The 12,479-nt window shown below is 38.5% G+C and overlaps 1 protein-coding gene across 1 annotated transcript in view; it reads right to left on the minus strand.

The window, feature by feature from the left end:
• The window catches only part of ipo11 (importin 11), a 92,771-nt gene that overhangs the window by 49,019 nt on the left and 31,273 nt on the right, over positions 1–12,479 (minus strand). The window contains exons 16-21 of the mRNA XM_063898124.1: positions 10,221–10,347; positions 4,594–4,627; positions 4,363–4,403; positions 4,104–4,220; positions 2,190–2,303; positions 351–466 (exon numbers count right to left, since the gene is read on the minus strand). Coding sequence (XP_063754194.1) covers positions 351–466; positions 2,190–2,303; positions 4,104–4,220; positions 4,363–4,403; positions 4,594–4,627; positions 10,221–10,347 — 549 coding nt within the window. The remainder of the gene's footprint in view (positions 1–350; positions 467–2,189; positions 2,304–4,103; positions 4,221–4,362; positions 4,404–4,593; positions 4,628–10,220; positions 10,348–12,479) is intronic.

The raw sequence follows: 12,479 nt of genomic DNA on the forward strand, positions 1-12,479 counted from the left end.
CACCCCCCACCGAGAGTGGTTGTCTGTGAATAAGCAAATTATTCTGTGACAAATTTCACGGTGAGCCCATCTACCACTATTTTGTTTGGCAAAGTGTTTGCAGCTTGGCTCCTATATTTGAACTCAACATGACTCTGACAGTGAATGAGGATGACAAAGAAAAGAACTTCAGTAAATGAAGCGACACAGAAAAGAGTCAAAGACAGAAATGCAGTCACTGTATGGATGGGTGAGTGTGGAACGATGTGAGGTAGGAAGTGAGATCGGCAAGTTTTTCAAGAACGCCTGCATCAGGGATTTTTTTTTTGTAACTCATAAATGTGAAGTGTATTGTGTATGCGTGTCCGTACCAAAGCTCTAGTCCATCCTCCAGCAAATAAACATGTGGCGGCTGGGAAACATCGGTGCTCAGCTGGATGACAGGAAGAAGGAAAGGGTACAGGTTCTTACACTCAGCACCGAGGCCCTGTGAGAACACATAGAAACACAAAATCAATATCAAATTAGGAAAACCTGACAAAGAAAACAACTTTAAAGCCTTTAAGAACAGGATTGTGTGTGCTGATTAGAGAGGAGAACAATTGACTAATAGAAAAGTTCCCCATCCCAATGTTCTAGCCTCCCGGAAAGCATGCCTTCTAAGAACACGGTAATCGCTTAGCCACACTACCACTGCGAGAGTATACCTTGTTCTGACAATATACAAGACGTACGTATGTCAGCACGCTACATGTGCAACTGTTCCCGCTTTAAATTACAAGGAGAATGAATAAATAGTATCTTTTTGTTCTAATGTCTATGCAATATACACAGGGGTGATTAGGGAATATGGCACTTTTAAAACAGCATGGGCCCATTTCCTTTAATTGGATGAGAAACGGCTCAGGTACAGACGCTAACCTCATGTTCTTTATGTGGCTCTATACATTTTAATGGCGGTTCAATTGAAATTGGGTTGAATGGGATGATTGAATTCTCCTTCAGGGATAACTGGCCATTAAAATGTATTGGATGAATCAGTTTAATACACAGGGAACAGGTATTGGACATGTGGCCATAATAAAAGACAATGATGGTGTGAAGGGCCAGCCGAGCAGAGTGTCATTGACCTTGACCTCTAATGTGACACATCGCTCTAATCCCTCACAGGAACACGGTCAAGGACAGAGTAGCTGTGAACGAAATTGAACTCTCTCTCGAAAAAAGTAAGCTTGTCCAGCTCATGTGGAATAATCAAAGTATTATTAATACAAAAGTATGATTGCAATTACCTTATTGATTAAATATGTTATTACTTATTCACAGACTTCAATAAACCAGTTATTTTCTGAACAAACAGTGCAAAGAATACTGTTTTTTTGTAGTATCACAAAATATCACTTTCTTTTTTTGCCTTAGTCAGCACCAAGTGTTGTCTGTATTAAACTCTACATTAGTGTGTAGTTACACGATTTGGTGATCCAAACCCTTTCAGCTGTAAGTATCTCCCACAGCTTGCCAGATGTGTGCTTATGTTAATTTCTGAAAGGAAGTGTGTCTCTTATCACTCAGCGTTGAATCTCCCACTGGGAAGTAATGCAGCGACAGCCACATGGGGATCCCAATATTTCTGCAGGCTAAGACTTCAAGACTAATTGCATCTGCTGCTAACAGAGGGGTTGGACATACTTCTGAATCTAAGGTTCAAATCTTATATCTGCTGGTTTAATGAGCAATTGGATGTGATAATAACAAAGCTGCAAATACAGACGGGCACGACTTGCCTTCCTAGCCACGTTTACATATTTGGCAGGTAAGGAAAAGGTAGTAAATAAAAAAATTAAATGTGGTGCCACAGTAACCCAGCTGTTATGGGAAAAACACCGGACCCAGATCTCTCTGCCCAACCATTTGGAAGTCTGCCTCAGCAAAATGTGGCCAGACACATTTTCAGACACAATTATTCAGACTCACAATCAACACAATAAAGTTTAAACTAAAGGAGCTATGTAATCCATGGAAACATTCAATAAGGTCAACCTCAGTTAAATTGCAATAGCTTTTTGTTACTGTTACTGCTGAATCATAACTTTTGGTCAATTGTTTTTTATCTTGTGATCATGGGAGAGCTGGTTGCCTGCGATACCAATGTGAACCAGCCAGGTGTGTGCTTATAATGCACTAACATTGAAAATAAGGGTGCAACATACCTGTACCAGGTGGATGAGAGTAGTGAGGATGGCACATCGTAGCATGTTGTGTTCTTCAGATTGCTTCCAGAGCAGGGGCAGGTACTGCACCAGGCAGCCTACATATGGCCGGATCTAAAAGGAGAATAAACTGCAAGTTAAGAAGCAGAGCAGATATGACGGGGAGACCATTTTAACCCATCATCAGACTTAAGATAGAGTCTACTATGAATGATGCAGAAGATAAAAGCATTTTCTTGGAGCATTGACTGGGATAGGAGGAAAGTGGTATGTACATTTGTCAATTACAGAAACACTCTTTAATTAGCCTGCGGGTGAAATTGGTCGGTTTTTCCAGCTAAACAGCCATTAAAAATGCATTTCACTTTACTTATCACCAACAAAGAAACATTATGATAATGCAAGCGCGATTATAAATGCACCAATATGTAACTATATGTACTGTTGAAAATATAGCATATTTGCTTCTTAGTATAAATCAGAACTCAACTGAGGTGATCTCCTGAGGCCTCAGTTTGTGAAAGCATATATGGAAGCCAATTTGTCTGACACGTGACGTGTTTGTGGATCAATGTTGACCAAGATCATATTCTTCTCAAGTATGCATTATGAAGATTTACCAGCTTCACTCATTAAGTTAAAGACCATCTATAAACCATTGTCCTCAGTCCAAGTAAGAAGCAAGGAGAGAAGAGCTGAACAGAGTTAACAATAACTGACACAAAGCAGATGACTGATATTGTTTGTGCAGTTACAGTAAAAATGAACAATTGCGCATAAAATTAGTTTGACCTTTTAAATCAAGCTGATTTGTATTTCAGCACTTGGTCAGTCACCAAGTGGTTGTCGTCAGTCTCGACCCTGTGTGAAATTGGAAAATGTCATGGCACACTCTGTAATTTAGGTGCAGTTGCTGTGCAGCCAGCCAACTGTGAGACATCCAACTTTGGCAGTGAATTACAGACTCCAAAAAGTGTTTTTTTTCTGCCATTTTCCTGTGCCTGCTGACCTTTGTGTTCCCTTTAGCTCACTATGTCCGGGCTGCAGACCCCACACGGGGAGGTTTCCTCCATTACACTTTTTTAAAGAGTTGGCTAAGGGCAAAGGGAACTGTAAAATGATAATTTGAGATAAAGCCTTGAGGAGATAAAAAGTAAGAAAAACAGACACACAAACCAGCCTAGGATGACTTCTGTGAGACTGACAGTCGGTAAAGGAGCTTAATCTCATATCTGTCATGTTCATTTCATTGCCTAGTTTGTGAGGCTGCCACTCTTTGTGGCTTTCAAATCCCTTGTGAGAAGAGTTAGAATAGTAATAGGACTTTTACTGACTTTAGATGTTTAGCCAAGGCCGGCGACTCAGAAAGACTTAACCAGACTGACAGTTCACAATAATGAAAGCCCTTTCTGTTAGATATTTGAGTCAGGGGAATGTTTAAGGAAGGTCCTTAAAACGGACCGGAAAAGCACCGTGGGAGGGTCATGAGAAAGGCCTTTTAATAATGGTTAGCAGTTAAATGGATTAGAAGTAAATATTGGATCCTCGTAAAAATTCATACCACTGCGAAAGCACTGCCGTGCGATAAAAAAAAAACGTCGTCATCATGGAAAATGAGAGCAGACATCGGAACAAGGTCTGCTTTAGGCGCTGTGATTTTCAAACAGTCAAGAATTTGACTTTGGGTCACTTTGCCTGTTTCCCAGGGAGTGGAAAATCATTCACGCATATTTATCTTTTAAGGACAGATTGTTGCTTAAGCTTGGTGGTCTAGGGCTAGTGCAGGCTGACACATTTTGTTAATGTGTGTAATACACTGTTTTTGATTAAAGCTTAACACGTCCCTGCAGAGTTTTAATCGAATGTGACCTATGTTCTAAAATGTGACAATTAAACTGAACATCTAAAACTTACCTGGATGTTGACCCTCTCGATGACGCAGGAGATGACATGGAGAACCTGCATCTTAGTGTCACACTGCGTCACCTGCTGCAACAACTGGAAGAGCAGCCCAAAGATAGACTCGAGGTACTAAACGACAAAGAGAGACAATCTAAGAGTTAGAGAAGGAGAAAGGGAGAGCTGAAAATCTGAATTCATTTATAATCTTCTGATCATCACTTGATTTAATACATTCACAGTAAATCCACATTAGTGATAAAAAAGTACTCACTGGCAGGAACTGCTCTGTCCGGAATTCAAAAACATCAACGGGTAGTTATGAGTTAAGGATGAAACCAAACTGCTTAGGACAGATATACTATATGCAAACAGGTCATAAGTTCCTAAGGAACGCCACCAGATGCAGTGAGGCTTTAACAGCAAACAAAGTAAGAAAAGTATAACTCAATTATCTGTTAAGGAAATACTGCTTTGAAAAGAAATAGAGGTACTGGAAGGATATTGAGCTTCAGGGTTGTAGCAGTCTCAATCCGCACCTATGAGAAAAAAAACAAGATAATTCATTTCATTTTTAGTACATCTGGATTAGTGGCCACATAGATAGAATAAATACAAAGTTTGTATTGAAATAAGAGTTAAATTTAAACAAAACAAATAAAAAGAACAGAAGGAGACAGGCACAGATGCACATTAAGCAATTAAACCGAACCAAACCAAACTAAAACTAAAATACATGTTCCTGAAATGGAAGCCTTGAAGGAACCCAAACATAAATATCTCACTATACGAATATATTGTAATAAATGAACACTGTAGGAGTTTGAGTTGCAGCAAACGAGCTGGAAACAAACGGTCAATTGTTATAGAATAAAGCAGCACCTCCACTCTCTCAGACTGGCAGTGTAATCCAGCAGTGACAGTGTGTGTGTGTGTGTGTGTGTGTGTGTGTGTGTGTGTGTGTGTGTGTGTGTGTGTGTGTGTGTGTGTGTGTGTGTGTGTGTGTGTGTGTCTTTCTTTAGAAGCTACATGTGTGAAAGGTCTTTGCCACAGACATTTGAGTCTAAATAAATTCAGGTGTATTTTACTTTTTCATAATGTTCTGACAGCTACATTTTCCCCGGGTCTTGCCAAAGGGCATTGAAATATTTTTGTATCCTCTTGTGAACGTTCTTGCGCTGACGTGTGATTTCTCTTTGTCTCGAGGATACGCATACTAAAGGACCAATCAGTTATTAACAGTTATACAACCAATTGTTTATTTTACAACAAGCTAATATCTTAGCACAGCAAACCAAAGCTGGTGTGTTATTTTCAACGACTGCAATATGAGAAACCATCACATAAAAACAACTTCAAAATGTTTAGGGCACAACTTGCCACTGCAATTCAGCTTTTTCTCTTAAAAGACTATAATTTTTGAAACAACAACATTGATTTCCCCTGTAGTGACATCCAAAAGCAAGGAGTAAAAATACAACTACTTCTCATGGTTTACACCCTGACATTGAGTTGTATAAAAGGATTTACATGATCCACACAGATCTCGTGTTAGTGTTTTGTCATAAAGTGTTAACATGTTATAATTTTGGTTATGTTATCCTAACAAAGCAGATATAGTCATCTTCTCCTTGAAGAACAGCATGGAAGAACATTTACAATTCATTCAGAAATACATGAAACCATAGTTCATGCGATTGAACATCAAAGAGACTTAAACTGACAAACTTATTTAATTGTCCTCCATTCACAAGATATTTAAACACTCATTTTACGTTCAAATGTGAAGATGAAAAGATGTAACATGTACATTCAAGAAAATGAACTGCTTGAAGCTTAATTGACACAGTGTGATTAAGAGATGTAAAAATCCCCCGCTGGGTTTGCAAGATCATAAAATATGGAATAATGTTTGAGTAATGCTGCATAAATTAACAAGCAACATAAGGAGTATGTTGATGAATGAAGCCCATCAGTATTGGCCTTGTTGGAAAATCAAACACTAATGAGATAAAAATGTATTCAGTTCTACAGCAAAGCGTAGAAGATAATAGATAGCTTCATGAACTACTTAGATGGGTCTAATGACACACACACACACACACACACACACACACACACACACACACACACACACACACACACACACACACACACACACACACACACACACACACACACACACACACACACACACACACACACACACACACACACACACACACACACACACACACACACACACACACACACACACACACACACACACACACACACACACACTATTAATTCAGTCAAAACATTTGCCTCATTATTATTCAGTTTCAAATGGTCTTTAAATGAATACTAAAAAACTGCAGGTTCAAACTGAATTTTAAAGTGATCAAAAGTTTAATCAGAGAAAATTGCACTGTACCACCTCACTGAATCCAAACAAGCCAAAGAAACACTTCGGCTTGGCAACCACTCATTACAAAGCAACACGAGAGGCCTGAAGATGTGCTGATGTAAATAATGACAGCTTTGATTTCCTGCATCTTAGATACATTTTTTAAAGAAAGACGGAATTGGCAATAACAGCTCTGGAGTGGGTCGAAGGTTCATTGTGTCTATATAGACAACACTACAAAGACAAAAAACAAATCAACTGGAAATATTATTCAAAGCACATTAGCCAGCTGTAGCTTTCAGCAAATTATTAATAATTACTAAAACAACCTGAAACACAGAACCTTCTTCTATATTACTTTTTTTAAAAGACCAATAAATTATTAATGATAGTTTGTTCTGATTTAATTGTGTGTCTCAGATAATTTAACTACACATTGAATAACTTGACACTGATTGGAAGATATACACAACAAATATTTATGTTTGGGAGCGGGACAATGCTGCCTGATGAAATTTTGATCTAAATTAAAGCCATTACCGTTCACTCTGACTCTAATGACGAGAACCAGTATCAGTCAGGATAGAGGATTTACGGTTTAGTAACCAAAAACATGATTGACTGGGTTATATATTGGTGGATTATATTCATGAGACATAAAATCCACATTAAAATGCCTCGAAGTCTCCCTGCAGTCGAGGAAAAGTTGGGCAGAAATGGGATATACTGTTGACTTGAATGGCTTCAGGTTGTCAAAGAGAGCTTTACTAAAAAATTCTAGAAAAAAATGTTACCTCCACTGGGAATGCAAATGTCCTGGAAATAGAGAAGTTTAACTTGCCAGCAAGATTATGTTTAGCCTTTATTTAGAATCTGTGAATACAAATCTGAGAAGTATGCAGCTGTTAGAAAGAAAGGGGAATGGAGGAAACGTGTATAGAAAATCTGGCACAATACAAAACTACAAGCTGTTGGAATCAGAGATCTGAAATTCATTGATGAGGGCCTATAAACTGCCTCACTAACAAAAGCTCCCATGGGGTGTAACTCTACATCACAAACCAGAATTAAATGTAGAAAGACAATAATAATTTCTATCAGCACAAAAAAAAGGTTATAGTAGAATATTTGACAATAAGCTGAAATAAATAAGCCTGTACAATTAACCTAAATGTACCCATTTCTATAGCAACAAAATAGAATATAATTTTGGCTCCTAAATGGTGAAATGAGCTCCCCATATATTGCCACAAACTGTGGCATCTGTTTCGATTGTATCGTGGCAATTAAAAAAAATTAATTAAAAAAAAGACCGAACTTTCAAGAGTTAGCTTAACGCTTGTAACTAATTACCAAGAACTTACAATGGTATGACTTGCTTAAACTTATTATATCTGCGCTTTCCTTGTTGTTCGGGGTTTGAATCGCTACAGTTTCGCACTTATTGTTAGTCACCTTGAATAAAAGCGTCCGCCAACTGAAATTAAATGTAATTTGGATTGCACCTGCAATTCATTAGCTGCTTTGCCAGGCAATTTGATTAACACAGATCACTGTCAACTCCTCAGGTAGAAATAGCATAACACACATATTAAGCCACAATGAACAGCATTCTGCTCCCAGCCCTGGCATCACGGATAACTGAGCTAATATTAAACTAGGTTTCAGTAGTGAATGTTAGGAGCAGTTAGTGGTTAGTGTTACTCAGCTTTTTGGATGTAAAAAGAATTCAACAGGTGTGAAAAACAAAGCAGCTTGAAGAAGCTGCTTTAAGAGTTAATTTGAAGAACTCACCAATTGCATTTAAGGCACAGACATGTCTAACAGTTTTACCAAGCTCATAAGAACTCCCTGTGAAGGCATATTTGTTGCTGAAGAGGGTCAGTATCTCGGGTGGTTACACAAGCAGATGATACAGCAGAAATAAAACAAAAATGATAACACTAAGCAGGCAGAGAAAAGATCAGCATCAAAAATGTGTTCATTCTATCACCAAATAAGCTCATCCTTATAAATGAAGACAGTTCTCACTTGTGCCCTGTTTACAAAGATCAAAGGAAACCGTTTTAGTTCAAACAATGCATGCAGTTAAATTCCCATTTTGATAAAACTACAACCCTACTAACTCTATAGATGTTACAAGTGTTTCTTGTCAATTAAACCTCTCAAAGTAAAAAAAGTCAAATGTCAGAGTTAAATATAACTGTTATCTTGAATGATTCACTTACATCTGAAGTTCAAAGACTGCAGGATAGCATGAGAGAAATTGATAACCGATCGCACTGATTGATAGAGAGCAGTTTTCTCCATTAGTGGATTGGAAGTTTATGATCAATAATTCATTCTGCCCAAGAGGTTATAATTTGCCCAGGCCATATTGATCAGGAGTCACAGCATGATTGGTGAGCTGGCCAGTGATCTAACATTGAGCTTGTGTGAAGAAAGACTATGGAACAGTTAAGGCTCATAAAACTTCAATGGATGGCAATAAATTATAAAAGCGTCTTTTATTAAAACCATAAATGACGCTGATTTGTTGTAGGGATGAGTATAATAGCCCACATTTAGATACACACAAAGATTAAAACTATAAAACAAGATCATATTATGTGTGACTGTCTTTCATCTGTAGGTTTATTAAAGCAATACTTCATGATGAGCCATTGAATGTATAGAGACAGCACTTGCTTGTATTATACGAGGTTATGTACACAGGTTTAGATCCACTGTAGCAGCCTGCTAATAAGCTATGAAGCACAAGTAATGAAATGAGCAAAATGTGACCGTTCTCGGTTAATTGGTATCCACGGAAAGAGGTGGCTTCAGGCACCATTGCAGTCTAAATGGCTGTGAAAACAACAAAATCCTGGTGCTCTAGACCTAGCTACAATTTATTTTACATTGTTAGTGTCACCATGTGTGCTTCCAGACCCACAAATGGATGATGCATCATGCATGTCACAACTGGGGAAATACAATTAACATTAGAGAGCTGCACAAATGCCACTGAGTTTATGCTTCCATCCATCACAATATTTTCAGAGCATGGTGTTTGTGTGGGCTTTGCCATATGTGTATTATTGCCTTAATTACATTATAATCTTAATTACAGTATAATCATATTGTAAGTGTATTGCAATAAAAAGGGAAGGCAAATAAACACAGATCCAAAAGTTCCTCTACACAAAGATGGTTTGTGAGGTAGGGGAAGCAATTAGACGCAGAGAGGTTGAACCCATAAGTAGAAAGGGTTCAGTCTAATGGGGAGATTAGGTTGAATTGCATTGTAAATAATGCATAGAACTTTTCACACACATCCAAGTGCATGACTCCTGACGCAGGAAACCAAATGATGGCAAAATGTAATTTTAAATAGAGGATGACTTTGGCATAATAATGGCTGCTTTTCCAAAATAAGGATCACAAAGAGGTTTTTCAAGGCCGAGTGAAAATGTTAACTAGTAAATTTGATCAAAACGAGTCCAACAAATAACCTCTTTAAAGAAAACAAAACAAAAGTTTAGAAATGACTTATCTTCAAAAATCCCTCACTTACTATGTTTGGCTTTGTTTGTACAAAGTTAGCAGGGTCATTGATGCAGTTCCATGCCGTTAAGCTGCACTTTCACTAATGGTTTGTTTAATTCATTTACAAAATGAACATATTCTGAGGAAGCTGCCACTCCAGTGATTATGAGCAGTGTACAAAAGAAAACACTGATTAATGTCCGTAACTGCCTTACCACCAAGTCCGGATCCTGCATGAGGCTGAGGATGACCTCGTAGAGTAAAGGTCGAAGATCAGATTTGAACTTGACAGAGATCCACTGACCTATTAGCCAGATCACCCGTCTGCGAATCAACTTGTATCTGAAGAGGAAAAAAGAAAGGGGAGATTAGTAAGTGCTGGCTGCAGAGAAATAATTTATCAAAGTTCTTCTGTGCACTTTTCATCCATATCATAATTTAGAGAAATGAACCAACTGGCTCTCTAATCCAATCTCCAGAATTTAGCTACATTATTTAGGGATCCATTAAAAATGACTGGGCAACTGATTCTACCAGTACTTTTGACTGATCATTTTGACCCCACATATCCTAACAAACAGAGCCAACACATGTGCAATGAACTGTAAATAACCAGAGTGTCAGTTAAATTAGAGTCCTCAGAGAAGTAGCGATCCCGGCACGATTAGAAACGGATCTTAGAGACGCGAAAGGATGACTAAAATCACGACCCGAGCGACAACCTAAAGAAAAAGAACTAGGTGAAAAAAGTGTTTGTTAATGGAAAAGAGGATTTCACTAAAAACAATGCATAGACAAATGTATCCCTCCGAATCATCACTTATGACCCACTAGAGGCGTGTAGCAGTGTCTGCTGAGACCCTTCCTCTCTACCTGGATTGTCTCTTGCCCCCGCTCTGGCTCCAGCTCTCCCTCTTCATCGGGATCTGTTCTGCCCTGGCTGACACTGTAATCAGTGTTGTCTGAGTCAAAACATTTGCTATTTGCCAGCTAGACTGACGTTGGATAAAGTCACTGGCTAATGGCATTCAGCCGGGTATGCGGGGCCAACTTTGAATAATGTGTTGACACATATCAGCGAGCTAATACTGCTAATTCTCCCTTGAACAATGATTGTGGTGTTTGTTTGTTTTTATGAATGCATGGTTGCAAAGCAGCCTTGTGTTGCATGTCCCAAATGTAAAGCACTGCATGTTAGGTGATTTTAAACAGTTGTTTTGGGCAGGCAAGTAGTATCCCTCTCCCTCTGCCCTCGTACCCGTAAAAGGGAGAATAAAGGATAGTGCGATGACACTTATGTTGTTTTATTTTCAAAAATCCATAGGGAGCCAGAAACCACAGTCTGCGCCACCAGCCAGAAGATACTAAACACAGAGGATTTGAGCCTTTAAGATGGGAAACAACACTGTCTTTTGTTATGTGTGTACAAGGACACGGAAAAAGAAAAAAAGAGCTGCTTTCTGTATTTTGCTTAAATAGTAAGTGTAATTGATTTCCAAACACTTCATATTTATCTTTGTCAAAAGCATTTGTGAAAACTTAAACTTGAGCCTTAAGATTACTAACAACATTATGCAAAATGCCATGTGGACTTAATTTCTTATTATCTTAAAAGCACACGACAGCACTTAGACACTCCTGGGTGGAGCAGTGGAGCATGCAAGGAATACAAATCAACTTCCAATTACTTCTGAATACACCAAAGGCAGTTAGATCTGATTTTCTACAATCTTTCATGGAGGCAGCAACATATGGGATAGTTCCAACATGATAGCGCAGGTACAGCTGTGTGTGTTGTAGCACGGCCATGTGCACACACTACAAGAGCTCTCTCAATATCCAGATTCCTAACAGCTTGGCAACAAAATACAGAAACTCATCACAAGTTGAAATCAATAATTTCCTTGTTGTTTTTGGAGGAGAAGAAAACAAATTAAAGAAATGTATTTCGAGTGCTTTTGATACATGGTGCAAAGTTCTGTAAAGGGCCATTGGCAAATATGTTTATGCAAGTTTAGACTTAAAGAACTCGCCTTATTTCTGACAATATCGTCCATAAGCTGATTATTCATCATTCAATGTATCGGTTGAATCGACTAATTCCCAACTCTGTATGCAAAATAAGAGTGTGCCGCATGTCTGTGAATATTAAGTACAAAATATAATCTGCAGCTGGAGAAGTTACGTCCAGTAAAGTCTATTATTAAAGTGCTGGCAAGGTGGAAGAAATGGATGAAAAGGCAGATGGAAGGGCGGGTTGACAGGGGTATTGGGTTATCAGTCAAAGGTTAGACATGACTAATTTACAGTAAATCTTCTCCTCCTCCATAAAATCACACAGCTGTCAGGGATCCTGCTCATCCTCCTGGCAGACACATAGGAAACCCATGTGGCCAAGATATGAACTTAATTAGTTGCAGAAACACAATTTCACATCATCCTTGAACAAGAGGCCAAAGCTTCCGTTGCTTCTA

Source organism: Eleginops maclovinus, chromosome 12, assembly GCF_036324505.1.
Source record: "Eleginops maclovinus isolate JMC-PN-2008 ecotype Puerto Natales chromosome 12, JC_Emac_rtc_rv5, whole genome shotgun sequence".
NCBI classification, from domain to species: Eukaryota; Metazoa; Chordata; class Actinopteri; order Perciformes; family Eleginopidae; genus Eleginops; species Eleginops maclovinus.